The sequence below is a fragment of the Rattus norvegicus genome, chromosome 20, assembly GCF_036323735.1.
Source record: "Rattus norvegicus strain BN/NHsdMcwi chromosome 20, GRCr8, whole genome shotgun sequence".
Classification (NCBI taxonomy): Eukaryota; Metazoa; Chordata; class Mammalia; order Rodentia; family Muridae; genus Rattus; species Rattus norvegicus.
In genome coordinates, this window is record NC_086038.1 from 31,922,446 (window position 1) to 31,940,515 (window position 18,070).

General features: G+C 41.2%; 1 protein-coding gene across 2 annotated transcripts in view; it reads right to left on the reverse strand.

The window, feature by feature from the left end:
- Positions 1-5,583, reverse strand: part of LOC134483923 (glyceraldehyde-3-phosphate dehydrogenase-like) — a 470,368-nt gene extending 464,785 nt beyond the window's left edge. The window contains exon 1 of one of the 2 annotated variants that reach the window (XM_063279674.1): positions 4,670-5,583. In XM_063279674.1, the coding sequence (XP_063135744.1) occupies positions 4,670-4,903 (234 nt within the window). In that variant the 5' untranslated portion in view covers positions 4,904-5,583. Of the gene's footprint in view, positions 1-4,549 lie in introns of both variants that reach the window. The other variant, XM_063279673.1, reaches the window with a different exon arrangement.
- Between the last annotated feature and the right edge of the window lie 12,487 nt (positions 5,584-18,070).

Below are 18,070 nucleotides of genomic sequence, written 5' to 3' on the forward strand. Positions count from 1 at the left end.
GGGATTAGGGGGATGTTGGCCGGTAAACCGGGAAAGGGAATAACACTGGAAATGTAAATAAGAAATACTCAAGTTAATAAAAAAAAAGTATGCCTGAAGTTTTCACTGAGATGTTAACTATTCTCTTTACAAGAAGAACAATGAACTTTTGCTCTTCTCCTAACTTGAATCCAGGACAGTTTCCTCCTCACTTCAAATTCGTTTTCCTCTCCAGTTGCAGAAAAGGGAACAAAAGTGGAAGAAAGTGTAGTCTATGAAAATGAGAAAATACAGCCGGCCCTGAAAGGCAGTTGTTGGCCATGAGCACAAACTGCAATATGGCATTGAACCCATGCTTCATTTATTCCCTTAAGAAGGAAGCAGAAATCGTATGGATTCCTGGATTCATAATTAAAAGTTGTCACCATGTTTTGTTTTGTCCTGGATTTGTATGTGGGGGTTGAAGTAGGGAAAACAGGCAAAGCTCCGTCCTCCTGCAGCTTAAGCAAGTCATGTTCGTGCTCTAATGAAAATAGAGTAAAAAAAAATTAGAAATAACACAGAGCAGCTGGTAGAGGTGGCGTTTGGTAAGCTTCCCGTCTGAGGAGCTGTTTGGTCAGAGGGCTAGATTGCACGAGGACATGAGTACATGAGTGCTGATGAAGGAGGCACAAGAAGCACTGCAGGCTGGACAGAAACAGCACTCAGATTATGTTACTATCGTTATTGTGTTTCACCATTCACGTACAAGAGTGGCACTTTCCAATGAAGCTAGTTTTTGACTGGAAACAGATTCTTTTTTTTTTCTTTTTCTTTTTCTTTCTTTTTTTTTTTTTTATTAACTTGAGTGTTTCTTATTTACATTTCGAGTGTTATTCCCCTTCCCGGTTTCCGGGCAAACATCCCCCTAACCCCTCCCCCTCCCCTTCTTTATGGGTGTTCCCCTCCCCATCCTCCCCCCATTGCCGCCCTCCCTCCAACAATCACGTCTGGAAACAGATTCTTAATAGAAAGAGCACAAAATCTGGCTGACATTTAGTAAAAACCACACATGGTAACTTCAGGAACAACAACAACAACAAAAAAGGAACAGAAATGTCAAACAAGGAGAAAACAAAGAAATTAAATGTCTGATGTGGCATAACATAATGTATTTTCAAGTCTGTGACTGGTATTTGAGCAAATGCTAGAGCAGTTGTGCTCTACGAAAGTGATATAAAGTTCGATCTGGGTTGAAAAGAAGAGTTTTCAAAATGCAATCAATCCCGGAATGCCAACATTTATGATCAATTTAAACTAATGACAAGGCAAACGACTGTTTTCAGATTTGCCAGTGATTATCATTTGAGTACATAATAAAAGAAATATACTATAGATGTGATTTTTAATAGCAAGAATTAGGGTGAGAGGTATATAGCTCTGTGGGAAAATGTTTGTCTCATGTTGTGAGGCCCTGGATTCAATCTCCAGGACAACTACCAGAAAAAGGAAATAAAAAGAAAAGAGGAAAGAAAAGATCAACTAGACTAAACCAGTGATAAAAGATGCGTGGAAAATTTTTTGCATTGATTTCATATATTGAACTCCTGGAGAAGGGCAGAGCACATGGCCCAACCATAGAGCGCTCGCCTAGCATTCATGACATCCCCATCTTCAGAGCTGAATAATCCTGACAGGACGGAGTACACCCGTAATCCTTGCACTCCAGTGGTGGAGACATGAAGAGCCGAAGGTCCCAACATCTTTGACTACACAGAAGTTCAATGCCATCCTGAAATAAATGAAATTCTGTCTGAAAGGCGGGGGTGGGGGGGATGAATGGAGAAAGAAAAAAAACTTACTGGGAAAGAAGTAAAAACAAAAACTTCACAACTCTACACTCTATAATTTTGACTTGTATGTAATATGGAAAAGTAGTTCTTAAATTAGACATTTGTTAAAATTTTTTGGAAAGAAGATAATAAAAATAACATTGGTGAGTTGAGGAGAAGGAATTTAGCTGAAAACTGGAAGGTTTCTTTCTGACTAATCCAGTGTGTGTTTGTTTCTGACTAATCCAGTGTTGCAAGGAGACATACTTGTGCAGAGAGTAATGGCTTATGGAGAACCAGATAACAGTTGCATAAAAGGTTTTCTGGATTTGCTCAAAGGTAAGACATCTGATGAACTGTGCCAAGTGGGATTTTAAAGAAATCCCAAACAAGTAACAGGTACCCTGGCAGAAGTGGTTAAAGGAATTCAATTTAATTCATGCAAGATCTGATACAAGAGAAAACTCAAGACAGAGACCAGAAACCCCTGAAGAAAAGTAATGCACGTTACCAGGATATAAAATAACACTGAACGTTTGCTACACCGCCTATTCGTGTAAGATGTGGCTTACTACAAACACTACTGGAAAGTTTCCCCAGAAAAGACATAACCTTAGTTTCACTCTTTTAAAGACTTAAGGGCAAGAGTGAGGCTCACTGGTAGAGCATTTACCTAGCATCCACATTCCCCGGGTTTAATCCCCATCCCACAAAAAGTTTTAAAAGTAGAAACAATTTTTAGAATCAAAACGATAAGAACTAGAACAGTGGCTAAGTGAGCTTATGGAGGAACTTGGTTCCAGAAGTTTCTCCACACAGCTCACAACCACATGTAACTCCAACTCCAGGATAGCCAGTACCCTTTTCTGGCCTCCACAAGCAACTGCATTCATGTGCTCATGAGGACATATGCATGTGTGAGCGCGCGCGCGCACACACACACACACACACACACACACACTTTTTAAAGATGGTGTATAAAAGATTAGCATTCATGGCGCTAGAAGGTACCACACACACTTACAACGTAGGAAAATAACTCAGAGACCTACCCAACTATGATCCCTATGAACCAGTACAATGACCAGCATGGCACCTTAACCTTAAGAGTACAATAGTGTCACACATACCATGGTAGTAACCAACAGCTCTCTAACTGGACTTTGGGCACACTCAACAAGAGGGAACCATGTCTAGTACTGGAAACTGAGTCAACTACCCGGGGTTAGTGAAGTATGGATCTTAAAAGAGAACGCATAACTACTACTTTACTAAACCAGCATGTTCTTTCCTGTGAGCCTGTGTACTGGAGGCTTTCCACAGAGTTCTTCGGCCTGACCAGGTGCGAGGGTTCAGGCAAAGGGGAGAGAACTCCAGCAGAGAGAGGAGAATCCCCTCCACTGCTTCCACTGCTGGGACTGCTCCAACTCTGTCTTCTGCTTCAGTTGCTCCAAGACATCGGGCCAGGCTGAGCCAGCAGGAGGCTGACTAGACAGCCAGGGGTACAGGGGAGCTTCTGGCAGTGATTTCTGAAGAGCAGAACTCTTCCACAAGTGGCAGTGTTACAGCTCTTATGACAGAAGCTCTCAGGCGACAGAGTAATTCTTGCACACGCCTTTATTCCTTCTGGATAGGATTTATGTACAGTTTCGGGCTGGGTCCGGGTCTGACAGTAGTTACTTCCTATTGGCTTGGTCTAAGAGCTTGGGGATACTTTATCCACATGTGGGAGGGCTTGGGGTGCTGCTCCTATGTGACTGATGGTCACAAACATCTCCACAGGGGGGTGTGGGGAGGGCTGTAGCTATGTGACAGGGGCCTGGTTTCTTGGGAGTTTAGGGAAACACTTACCATCCCTTAGGGTCAGTAGGGTTTCAAACCTCAGCTCAACCAGGAACCAGGATACCTCTCACAGACCACTGCCCCACACTTTCCCATTTTAAATATCTATGCTTTTATCCACAGATAAATGTGGTTCTTAATTCACATCAAGAAAACTCACTTTCCATGGACAAAGGCCACTGCTGGAAACTAAACTGATAAAAATGTAGTTGTGGAGCCCAGTATCAATCAAAATATCTACAGCACAAATCCTGCACCTAAAGCTTGGAGATCATTTCAGAATAGGTGGTAGAAAGGCTGTAAAAGACAGATACAAGGAATTTGCTATGAGATTGTGTCTCCTTGAAATATCAGAAACTATACCCATGAAGTCTCACCAGCATGGATGCCTAAACATGACCTGAACAAGGATGACTCTAAGAAGCATGCCAACATGGAAGGCAGGAAAGTTAATAAAACCTCAACCCTTGACAAAGAATTATAGGCAATAAAGGAATGCTGAGAGCAGGAGAAATAGTACTCCCCAGAGAACCGGGTATGCAATACCAAAACATATGTAAGTAACATATGGACTGAGCAGACACACACAAATATTTGTGTGTGTGTGTGTGTGTGTGTGTGTGTGTGTGTGATAACAATTAAAGAAAAAGAGGGCTGTCTGCTCCTCCCTGTTCCAGAGACAGCCGCATCTTCTCGTGCAGTGCCAGTCTGGTCTCATAGACAAGATGGTGATGGTCAGTGTGAATGGATTTGGCCGTATTGGGCGCCTGGTTACCAGGGCTGCCTTCTGCTCTGCATCTGGCAAAGTGGACATTGTTGCCATCAACGACCCCTTCATTGACCTCAACTACATGGTCTACATGTTCCAATATGACTCTACCCATGGCAAGTTCAACGGCACACTCAAGGCTGAGAACGGGAAGCCCATTATCAACGGGAAGGCCATCACCATCTTCCAGGAGCGAGATCCCGCTAACATCAAATGGGGTGACTGACACTGGTGCTGAGTATGTCATGGAGTCTACTGGCGTCTTCACCACCATGGAGAAGGCTGGGGCCCACTTGAAGGGTGGAGCCAAAAGGGTCATCATCTCTGCCCCTTCTGTTGGTGCCCCCATGTTTGTGATGGGTGTGAACCATGAGAAATATGACAACGCCCTCAAGATTGTCAGCAATGCATCCTGCACCACCAACTGCTTAGCCCCCCTGGCCAAGGTCATCCATGACAACTTTGGCATCGTGGAAGGGCTCATGACCACAGTCCATGCCATCACTGCCACTCAGAAGACTGTGGCTGGCCCCTCTGGAAAGCTGTGGTGTGATGGCCGTGGGTAGCCCAGAACATCATCCCTGCATCCACTAGTGCTGCCAAGGCTGTGGGCAAGGTCATCCCAGAGCTGAATGGGAAGCTCACTGGCATGGCCTTCCGTGTTCCTACCCCCAATGTATCCGCTGTGGATCTGACATGCCGCCTGGAGAAACCTGCCAAGTATGATGACATCAAGAAAGTGGTGAAGCAGGTGTCGAGGGCCCACTAAAGGGCATCCTGGACTACACTGAGGACCAGGTTGTCTCCTGCAACTTCAACAGTAACTCCCACTCCTCCACCTTTGACGTTGGGGCTGGCATTGCTCTCAATGACAACTTTTAAAGCTCATTTCCTGGTATGACAATGAATACGGCTACAGCAACAGGGTGGTGGATCTCATGGCCTACATGGCCTCCAAGGAGTAAGAAACCCTGGACCACCCAGCCCAGCAAGGATACTGAGAGCAAGAGAGAGGCCCTCAGTTGCTGAGGAGTCCCCATCCCAACTCAGCCCCCACTGAGCGTCTCCCTCACAATTCCATCCCAGACCCCATAACAACAGGAGGGGCCTAGGGAGCCCTCTTATCTCTTGAATATCATCAATAAAGTTCACTGCACCCCCCCAAAAAAAAAGAAAGAAAAAGAGGCCATGAATGTGAAAGAGAGAAAGCAGTATAGGAATGTATAAGAACCAAAGTCTTGGGATGCAGAACTCGGAGCTTGAGGCCAACCTGGTCTTGTGAGGGTCTGTCACCAAAAACGGAAAATTTATAAGAAAATAGCAATACTGTATAATTTTTTACATATCATGATTAAATATTTCCAACGTTTAAATTAATTTTTAACTCAGTGTACAAAATCATAGAAATGATTGCAACATGTTCACCCACATTTGTCACTGTAATTTGTTTGGATCCCCACCACTGTCTTTCCTTACAGACCCATATGTTTGAGTGCTTGGCTGATAGAGAGTGTTACTATTAAGAGGTTTGGCCTTGTTGGAGGAAGTGTGTCACTATGAAGTCAGGCTTTGAGGTCTCCTATGCTCAAGCAATGCCCAACATAGAACAATCTCCTCCATGCTATCTGTAGATCAAGACATAGAACCCTCAGCTCCTCCTCCAGCATTATGTCTGCCTAGACACTGCCATGCTTCCTACCATGATGAGAGTGGACTAAACCTCTGAAACTGTAAGCTAACCCCAATTAAATGTTTTCCTTTATAGGAGTTGTCTTGGTCATGGTGTCTCTTCACAGGAATAAAACCCAAACCAAGACACTAATTTTACTGGTCTCCTTCCTGCCTGTGGAACAGCTCCCTTTTGTTGTCCTATGGTAATGATGGCCCATAGTTTTGTGTGGACAGCGATGTGGTATCTTACAGTGACTGATTCAAGTCTTTGCAATGCCAGTGTGCGTCCCTCTAGAACACTGTACGGAGACCTTGTTTACGCCTTTGCCTTCAGTGAATGTGTATCACCTTTTAGAAGTCCTTCGGGTACACAGGGAGGTCACTCCTACACATGCTGTGCCTGTTCTTAATGCTGAAAGATCATCATGAAACTCTGGCATCCAAATTACAAAGCCACAGCATGACAACCTCCACCAACAGCACTTGACAGCTGATGGGGGATTTACACTCTCCAAATTGGGATTTGGAATTTTGAGATTGTCACCTATTGAATTGGTTACTAAAACCTGAATGCTTCAGCAGGTCTGTCTTTCAAGGCTGAAGCATATACACATTGCATGCGATTGAGAACAATTTGTATTGCTTCTGTAAAACCAAGTGCATCATTGCTTAGCCACTGTGGTCCTGTTATCAAAGGAAAACACAGATGTAAGAAAGACTTATTATCATATCAGAGAATAGTTCACATCTTACCCCTAAGGACAGCTTAGAGTAAGAAATAACCTGTTGGGAATTGAAGAAATGGGTATCTATCCAAATATATTCCAGCTGGTGAATAGGTACACAAATAGTAAAACATTCATTACAGTGAGAAATGCCTCAGCACTGAAAGGGACCAAGCACAATTTTATGACTTGACTGATTCTCAAATACATACCATTAAAAAGAAGCCACACCAACCAACAGATTGGGAAAAGATCTTTACCAATCCTACAACAGATAGAGGCCTTATATCCAAAATATACAAAGAACTCAAGAGGTTAGACCGCAGGGAGACAAATAACCCTATTAAAAAATGGGGTTCAGAGCTAAACAAAGAACTCACAGCTGAGGAATGCCGAATGGCTGAGAAACACCTAAAGAAATGCTCAACATCTTTAGTCATAAGGGAAATGCAAATCAAAACAACCCTGAGATTTCACCTCACACCAGTGAGAATGGCTAAGATCAAAAACTCAGGTGACAGCAGATGCTGGCGAGGATGCAGAGAAAGAGGAACACTCCTCCATTGTTGGTGGGATTGCAGACTGGTACAACCATTCTGGAAATCAGTCTGGAGGTTCCTCAGAAAATTGGACATTGAACTGCCTGAGGATCCAGCTATACCTCTCTTGGGCATATACCCACAAGATGCCCCAACATATAAAAAAGACACGTGCTCCACTATGTTCATAGCAGCCTTATTTATAATAGCCAGAAACTGGAAAGAACCCAGATGCCCTTCAACAGAGGAATGGATACAGAAAATGTGGTACATCTACACAATGGAATATTACTCAGCTATCAAAAACAATGACTTTATGAAATTCGTAGGCAAATGGTTGGAACTGGAAAATATCATCCTAAGTGAGGTAACCTAATCACAGAAAAACACACATGGTATGCACTCATTGATAAGTGGCTATTAGCCCAAATGCTTGAATTACCCTACATGCCTAGAACAAATGAAACTCAAGACGGATGATCAAAATGTGAATGTTTCACTCCTTCTTTAAAAGGGGAATAAGAATACCCGTGGCAAGGAATAGAGAGGCAAAGATTAAAACAGACACAGAAGGAACACCCATTCAGAGCCTGCCCCACATGTGGCCCACACATATACAGCCATCCAATTAGACAAGCTAGATGAAGCAAAGAAGTGCAGGCAGACAGGAGCCGGATGTAGATTGCTCCTGAGAGACACAGCCAGAATACAGCAAATACAGAGGTGAATGCCAGCAGCAAACCACTGAACTGAGAATAGGACCCCCGTTGAAGGAATCAGAGAAAGAACTGGAAGAGCTTGAAGGGGCTCGAGACCCCATATGTACAACAATGCCAAGCAACCAGAGCTTCCAGGAACTAAGCCACTACCTAAGGACTATACATGGACTGACCCTGGACTCTGACCTCATAGGTAGCAATGAATATTCTAGTAAGATCACCAGTGGAAGGGGAAGCCCTTGGTCCTACTAAGACTGAACCCCCAGTGAACTAGATTGTTGGGGGGAGGGCGGCAATGGGGGGAGGATGGGGAGGGGGACACCCATAAAAAAGGGGAGGGGGAGAGATTAGGGGGATGTTTGCCCGGAAACCGGGAAAGGGAATAACACTCGAAATGTATATAAGAAATACTCAAGTTAATAAAAAAAAAAAAAGGCACACAAGTAAAGCTATATACTGTATGGTTCTATTAATGAGGCATTCTATCAGTAGACATATCAAAACAGAAAGGAAGGAGAGAAGCTATCCTTGTCTGAGAGAGAGTGTCAGGATTGACTACAAATGGGCTTGAGTTGGGGGCGGGGGGTGTCAACGAGGGTGCAGAGGGTACCTGGAAGAAAATGGAGGACAAGAGACTCGAAGAAGGATGCCATGACAAGAGTCTGATCAAAGTGACAATTTTATTTTTTCCCAAGGCTGAATTTATACCATAACAGGGGTAACAGAGGGAGGAGGGAAGTGGGAAACATTTACACAGGCCAAGGACACAGTATTCGTATGGTCAGCTGATGTCAACAGGATGTTGGTTTTTCAGAAAGGTCACAGGTCATCACATTGTGCATCTTGACGTCAGATGTATTTCTCAGCAAGGTCACAACTTTACCATATTATTATTCATCCTGACCACCAGATTTGTAGTAGTCTTCTACAGCTGGCTGGGGATTTTCCATGAACCCAGTCATACTTAACTCTAACTATACTAGTAACATCAATAATGGAGGGTTTTAAGGGCATCTCTCCCAACAGGGGGTTATTTCTTGTTGGGATTTGTCTGTGATCAAACTACTCTACATCTTATTGTAATGAGGATTAGAGTCCTGTATGTAATCATAAAAATGTAAAATATCCTGCAAAAAGTGTCTCTGTGTGTATATTATACCTTAATAAAAATTGTCTTTGTCTTTTAAAATGAAGGAAGAGAAAAACATGAAGAAATACTACAGTGCTCTAGTTTGATGGGAACTTTTTCTCCAAGTTCCAGCATCCTCAACTCTTGACACCTGACTTACACCCTGTGATAGTTGGATAACAGTTGTAATTACAATGAGTAAGTGTCCATAAGTGGTAAAACGTCATGCTCTCCTAGAAAACTCAGCAGTTGTGCTGGAATTGGAGATGTGACTTGGGTCACTGTTGCACAATTCACATATTCTACTCCATTTCAATTCTGAAGTGCACTCACATCTCAGATTTAAGCCTGACAAGAGAAGCATCTCACTTGAAGCCTGACTTGTTTATGCAGGAGTGGAATGTGTGAAGCAAAATGTTTTGAATGTGCTTGTTAGAAGCTGAGGAACATAAATGAGCAGTTACTACAAGCAGAAACCTAATCCTCTGGCAGTTGAAAAGGAGCTGAACTTTTACAACAAAGGTTTTGTGGGAAAATTCCTTGGATTGGTTGGCATGATAATCCAGTGGATCAAGTTGGTATGGTGATCTATTTTAACAACTCTATTTTTCAGGCATACAAGAGCTTTAAAAAGACCATGTACTTCAATAAATAAGATATGCAGTGTGTTCCTGGAATTTCATATTAGACTACTTCAGTGCCTACACTGAGGTAGATTTCCTTCATTTTCCATCAGCTGGGAGTCAAAAGACAGGAGTTATAATTGCTGTTGCTTATGAAGCCACACCTCCAAATCCTGCAAGAGGATCTAGCAACTTCAATAAGCATACTTTTTCCCACAATACTCTGGATTTGATGACTGCAAATAAAATAAGGGATAGCAAATTAGTAATTCAGTTCCTTGGAATTCTACAGGCTCTCTGGCTAGGTCTGTCAAACCTTTAAAGCAATATGTACTTGCTTGTTAAGAACACAAACGACCAGGAGCTGACCCTGGGCTGCATCTCTCTGTATCCGGATGTCACCGTGAGAAAGCCAGTCTTCCAGGAGTGCTGACACACAGACTTAGAGGAAGATTAAGCCACTGTCAGAGCCAATAAGACCGGCTGATGCCAGAGATAACCAGATGCTGAGAGGCAACTATAAGAAACAAGCAACAAAAACCAAGGCCACTTGGCATCATCAGAATCCAGTTCCCCCACCACAGCAGGTAATGGATACCCCCAACACACCGGAAAAGCAAGATTGTGATTTAAAATCACATCTCATGATGATGATAGAGGACTTTAAGAAGGACATAAAAAAAAACCCTTAAAGAAATACAGGACAACACACATAAACAAGTAGAAGAACTTAAGAGGAAACACAAAAATCCCTTAAAGAATTACAGGAAAACACAGGTAAAAAGGTGAAGAAATTGAACAAAACCATCCAGGATCTAAAAATGGAAATAGAAACAATAAAGAAATCACAGAGGGAGACAACCCTGGAGATAGAAAACCTAGGAAAGAGATCAGGAGTCATAGACACAAGCATCCCAAACACAATACAAGAGATAGAAGAGAGAATCTCAGGGGAAGAAGATACCATAGAAAACATTGACACAACCATCAAAGATAATGTAAAACGCAAAAAGTTCCTAGCCCAAAACATCCAGGAAATCCAGGACACAATGAGAAGATCAAACCTAGGGATAACAGATATAGAAGAGAGTGAATATTCCCAACTTAAAGAGCCATTAATATCTTCAACAAAATTATAGAAGAAAACTTCCTTAACCTAAAGAAAGAAATGCCCATGTACATACAAGAAGCCTAAAGAACTCAAAACAGATTGGACCAGAAAGGAAATTCCTACTGACACATAATAGTCCTAACACCAAATGCACAAAACAAAGAAAGAATATTAAAAGCAGTAAGGGAAAAGGCCAAGGATCATATAAAGGCGACCTATCAGAATCACACCAGACTTCTCAACAAAGACTATGAAAGCCAGAAGATCCTGAGTAGATGTCATACAGACCCTAAAAGAACACAAATGCCAGCAAAACTCTCTATTACAAAAGATGGAGAAACAAAGATATTTCATGACAAAACCAAATTTACACAATATCTTTCCACAAATACAGCCCTACGAAGGATAATAGATGGAAAACTCTAAAACAAGGAGGGAAAGTACATCCTAGAAAAAGCAAAAAAAAAAGTAATCTTCATTCAACTAACCCAAAAGAAAATAGTCAAACAAACAATTCCACCTCTAACAACAAAAGTAATAGAAAACAACATTCTTTGGTCCCTAATATCTCTCAAAATCAATGGAATCAATCCCCAATAAAAAGACATAGAATACCAGACTGGATACACAAACAGGATACAACATTTTGCTGCAAACAGGAAACATACCTCAGTGACAAAAACAAACATGCCCAGAGTAAAAGGCTGAAAAACAATTTTCCAAGTAAATGATCCCAAGAAACAAGTTGGAGCAAGCAATCATTCTAATATCGAGTAAAATCAACTTTCGACCAAAAGGTATCAAAAAAGATAAGACAGGAAGCTTCATACTCATCAAAGGAAAAATCTACCAAGATGAACTCTGAATTCTGAATATCTATGCTCCAAATACAAGTGCATCTACATTCATAAAAGAAACCTTACTAAAGCTAAAAGAACACATTTCATCTCACAGGATATTAGTGGAAGACTCCAGCACCACACTCTCGTCAATGGACAGATCATGGACACAGAAACTGAACAAAGACAGTGAAACTAGCAGAAGTTATGAAGCAAATGGATTTAACAGATATCTAAAACATCCTAAAACAAAAGAATATACCTTCTTCTCAGCATCTCATCGTACCCTCTGCAAAACTGACCATATAATCAGTCACAAAAGAAGCTCCAACAGGTACAAGAGAATAGAAATAATCCCATGCATCCTATCAGGTCACCATGAACTAAGGCTAATCTTCAATAACAACAAAAAGGGCAGAAAGTCCAGATAACATGGAAGCTGAACAAGGCTCTACTCAATGATAACTTGGTCAAGGAAGAAATAAAGAAAGAAACAAAATTTAAAGACTGTTGTAAAAATATAGAAAATAAAAAAGTATTGGTTGTCTTTTATCCCGATAGGTCCACACCGCGGTGCCTCAAGATATCTTCTAGATATCTTGGCAGAAACACATCCCAACTCCAAGATGGCACAGTGTCTCCTGCCGCCGCACACTTTCCTACACTCAAACCGTCACATAAAATAGCACACAACACAATAACCTTTGACCCAGTTGGTAAGGTATAATTGCCCACTTAAACATACAAAGCCCGGTACCATCCATCCCTTAGGAACATTAATAACAACCTGTAAATACACAGAGCAGAATCTTAACATCACCTGCCATGGCTTCTCACCCTCTCCTCTCTCCTGTCTCTCCTTTCTGTCCTAGTCTCTTCCTCTTGGGGCAGTAGAATTAGCATCAAAATACAGATAACTTCAGGGCAAACCACAACAAAAGACTTTGTAGAATTTAATGAAAATGAAGGCACAAAATACCCAAACTTATGAAACACAAAGAAAGCAGTGATAAGAGGAAAACTCAGCTCTGAGTGCCTCCACAAAGAAACTGGAGAGAGCATACACTAGCAGTTCGACAGCACACCTGAAAGCTCTGAACTAAAAGAAAGAAATACACCCAGGGGGAGTAGAAGGCAGGAAATAAACTCAGGGCAGAAATCAACCAAGTAGAAACAAAAAGAACTATATAAAGATTCAACAAAATCAGGAGATTTTTTTTTTGAGAAAATTAACAAGATAGACAAACTCTTAGCCAGACTAACCAGAGCACACAGACTCAGTATTCAAATTAACAAAATCAGAAATGAAATGGGAGACATAACAACAGAAACTGAGGAAATTAAAAAAAAATTATCCAGATCCTAATACAAAAGCCTATACTCAACAAAACTGGAAGATCTGGATGAAATGGACAATTTTCTAGACAAATACCAGGTACCAAAGTTAAAACAGGATCAGATAACCATCTAAATAGTCCCATAATCACTAAAGAAATAGAAGCAGTCATTAAAAGTCTCCCAACTAAATAAATCCCAGGACCAGATGGGTTTAGTGCAGAATTCTATCAGACCTTCACAGAAAACCTAATACCAATACTCTCCAAACTATTCCACAAAATAGGAACAGAAGAAACACTACCCAATCTTTTCTATGAAGACACAATTACACTTACACCTAAATAACACAAAGATCCAACAAAGAAAGAGAACTTCAGGCCAATTTCCCTTATGAATATCAACACAAAAATACTCAATAAAATTCTCACAAACTGAATCCAAAAACACATCAAAATGATCATCCATTATGATCAAATAGGCTTCATCTCAGGGACGCAGTGATGGTTCAATATATGGAAATCCATCAACTATACAAACAAATTTCAAGAAAAAAAAACATATGATGATCTCATTAGATGCTGAGAAAGAATTTGACAAAATTCAACTCTCCTTCATGATGAAAGTCTTGAAAAGATCAGGAATTCAAGGCCCATATCTAAACATAGTAAAAGCAATATATGGTGAACCAGTAGCCAACATCAAACTAAACGGAGAGAATCCCACTCAAATCAGGAACTAGACAAGGCTGCCTACTCTCTCCCTACCTATTCAACATAGTACTTGATGTCCTAGCCAGAGCAATTAGCCAAGAAAAAAAAAAGGTGAAAGGGATACAAATTGGAAAGGAAGAAGTCAAAACATCACTATTTGCAGATGATATAGTATACTTAAGTGACGCCAAAAATTCCCACCAGAGAACTACTAAGCCTGATAAACAACTTCAGCAAAGTGTCTGGGTACAAAATTAACTCAAACAAATCAGTAGCCTTCCTCTACTCAAAGGATAAACAGGCTGAGAAAGAAATTAGGGAAAAAATATAAAATATCTTGGTGAGACTGTAACCAAGCAAGTGAAAGATCTGTATGACAAGAACTTTACGTCTCTGAAGAAAAAATTGAAGATCTCGGAAGATGGAAAGATCTCCAATGCTCATGGATTGGCAAGATTAATATAGTAAAAATGGCCATCTTACTGAAAGCAATCTACAGATTCAGTGCATTCCCCCATTAAAATTCCAAGCCAATTCTTCACAGTTGGAAATAGCAATGTTGTGGTAAATATTATAAATAACCACAAACCCTTGCTAGCCAGCACCATCCAGCCATACAGCAATTGCCAGGATATGTTCGTCTCAGTGGTGGCCAGTTCTAGGGCACCATGCCACAGGACCTTTTTCTATTCTGTGGTCCCAGAGGCATCCACCCTCCTGGCTCTCTGCCTTCGAACTCTGCTCCCATTCCCAGGAACTGCAACCTGCAGTCACTATCACAACACACACCAGCCTGACCAGTCAGGAATCTAGAAGCTTCTAACTTAACAATCAAATTTATCCCAGTGATTATTTTTATTTCATATCCATAAGCCCCCTATTTCATCACCCCTCCCCCTCCTTCTATGAGAGTGTTCCCCCACCCATCCACCAACCCTCCCCACCTCCCAGCTCTGACATGCCCTTACACTGGGTGGTCCAGACTTGATAGGACCAAGGGTTTCTCCTGCCATTGGTGCCCAACAAGGCCATCCTCTGCTATGTTTGCAGCAGGAGGCATGGGTCTGTCCATGTGTACTCTTCAGGTAGTGATTTAGTCCCTGGGAGCTGTGGTTGGTTGGTACTGTTGTTCTTATGGAGTTGCAAACCCTTTCTGCTCCTTCAATCCTTTGTCTAACTCCTCCAATGAGGACCCCATTATTGGTTCAATGGTTGGCTGCAAGCATTCACTTCTGTATTCTGCCTCTGTCAGAGCCCCTCATAAGACAGCTACATCATGTCAGCATGCACTTCTTGGCATCAGCAATATTGTCTGGGTTTGGTGGTCGTATGTGTATGGGGCTGATCCCTAAGTGGGGCAGTCTCTGGTTGGCCATTCCTTCACTTTCTGCTCCAAAGTTTATCTCCATATTTCCTCTTATGAATATTTTTGTTCCCCTTTCTAAGAAGGACTGAAGCATCAGCACTTTGGTCATCCTTCTTGAGCTTCATGTGGTCTGTGGATAGTACCAGTGGGTAATCTGAGCTTTTGGGCTCATATCCACTTATCAGTGAGTGCATACCATGTGTGGTTTTTTGTGATTAGGTTACCTCACTCAGGATGATATTTTCTAGTTCCATCCATTTGCCTATGAATTTCATGAAGTCATTGTTTTTAATAGCTGAGTAATATTCCATTGTGTAGATGTACCACATTTTCTGTATCCATTCCTCTGTTGAAGGGCATCTTGGTTCTTTCCAGCTTCTGGCTATTATAAATAAGGCTGCTATGAACATAGTGGAGCATGTGTCCTTGTTGTATGTTGGAGCATCTTTTGGGTATATGCCCAGGGGTGGTATAGCTGGGTTCTTGGGTAGTACGATGTTCAATTTTCTAAGAAACCTCCAGACTGATTTCAAGAGTAGCTGTACCAGCTTTCAATCCCACCAACAATAGAGGTGTGTTCCTCTTTCTCCACATTCTCACCAGCATCTGTTGTTACCTGAGTTTTTATCTTACCCATTCTGACTGGTGTGAGATGAAATCTCATGTGTGTTTTGATTTGCATTTATTTGATGACTAAGGATGTTGAACATTTCTTTAGGTACTTCTGAGACATTTGGTATTCCTTAGCTGAGAATTCTTTGTTTAGCTCTGTTCCCTATTGTTATATAGGGTTAGTTAGCTCTCTGAAGTCTAACTTCTTTAGTTCTGTGTATATATTGGATATTAGCCCTCTATCTGTTGTAGGATTGGTAAAGATCTTTTCCCAATCTGTTGGTTGCCGATTTGTCCTAACCACAGTGTCCTTTGCCTTACAGAAGCTTTGCAGTTTTATGAGATCCCATTTGTTGATTCTTCATCTTAGAGCATAAACCATTGGTGTTCTGATCAGGAAATTTTCCCCAGTGCCCATGTGTTTGAGGCTCTTCCCCACTTTTTCTTCTATTAGTTTGAATGTATCTGGTTTTATGTGGAGGTCCTTGATCCACTTGGACTTATGCTTTGTACAGGGCAAAAAGAATGGATGGATTTACATTCTTCTACATGCTGACCTCCAGTTGAACCAGCACCATTTGTTGAAAATGCTCTCTTTTTTTCACAGGATGGTTTTAGCTCCTTTGTCAAACATCAAGTGACCATAGGTGTGTGGGTTCATTTCTGGGTCTTCAATTCTATTCCATTGATATACCTGTCTGTCTCTGTACCAATATCATACAGTTTTACTACTATTGCTCTGTAACAGAGCTTGAGATCAGGGATGGTGATTCTCCCAGGAGTTCTTTTATTGTTGAGAGTAGTTTGGCTATCCTGGGTTTTTTGTTATTCTAAATGAATTTGCAAATTGCTCTTTCTAACTCTATGAAGAATTGAGTTGGAATTTTGATCAGGAATACATTGAATCTGTAGATTGTTTTTGGCAAGATTACCATTTTTACAATATTAATCCTGTCAGTCCATGAGCATGGGAGATCTTTCCATCTTCTGAGATCTTCACTTTCTTTAAAGACTTGAAGTTCTTGTCATACAGATCTTTTACTTGCTTGGTTAGAGTCACACAGAGGTACTTTATGTTATTTGTGAAGGGTGTCATTTCCTTAATTTCTTTCTCATCCTGTTTATCCTCTGAGTAGAGGAAGGCTACTGGTTTGATTGAGTTAATTTTATACCCAGCCACTTTGCTGAAGTTGTTTATCAGGCTTAGTAGTTCTCTGGTGGAACTTTTGGGATCACTTAAGTATACATTCATATCCTCTGCAAATAGTGATATTTTGACTTTTTCCTTTCCAATTTGTATCCCTTTGACCTCCTTTAATTGTCTGATTAATCTGGCTAGGACTTCAAGAACTATATTGAATAGGTAGGGAGAGAGTGGGCAGCCTTTTCTAGTCCCTGATTTTAGTGGGATTGCTTCAAGTTTCTCTCCATTTAGTTTGATGCTGGCTACTGGTTTGCTGCATATTGCTTTTACTGTGTTTAGGTAGAGGCCTTGAATTCCTGATCTTTCAAGACTTTTAAAATGAAGAAGTGTTGAACTTTGTCAAATGCTTTCTCAGCATCTAATGAGATCATCACGTGGTTTTTTATTTTGAGTTTGTTTATATAGTGGATTATGTTGATGGATTTCTGTATATCGAAACATCCCTGCATCCCTGGGATGACACCTACTTGATCATAATGGATGATCATTTTGGTGTGTTCTTGGATTCAGTTTGTGAGAATTTTATTGAGTATTTTTGCATCAATATTCATAAGGGAAATTGGTCTGAAGTTCTCTTTCTTTGTTGGGTCTTTGTGTATTCTGCCTCTGTCAGAGCCCCTCATAAGACAGCTACATCATGTCAGCACGCACTTCTTGGCATCAGCAATATTGTCTGGGTTTGGTGGTCGTATGTGTATGGGGCTGATCCCTAAGTGGGGCAGTCTCTGGATGGCCCCTGATATTCTCTCTTCTATCTCTTGTATTCTGTTGGTAATGCTTGGGTCTATGACTCCTGACCCCTTTCCTAGGCTTTCAAAGGGTTGTCTCCCTTTGTGATTACTTTATTGATTCTATTTCCATTTTTAGATCCTGCCTGGTTTTGTTCAATGGCTACTCCTGTTTGCTTGATTTGTGTGTGTGTGTGTGTGTGTGTGTGTGTGTGTGTGTGTGTGTGTGTGTTTCCTCTTTAGGTCTTCTACCTGTTTTCCTGTGTTGTCCTGTATTTCTTTAAGGGGGTTATTTATGTCCTTCTTAAAGCTCTCTAACAACTTCAGGAGTTGTGATTTTAAATCAAAGTCTTTC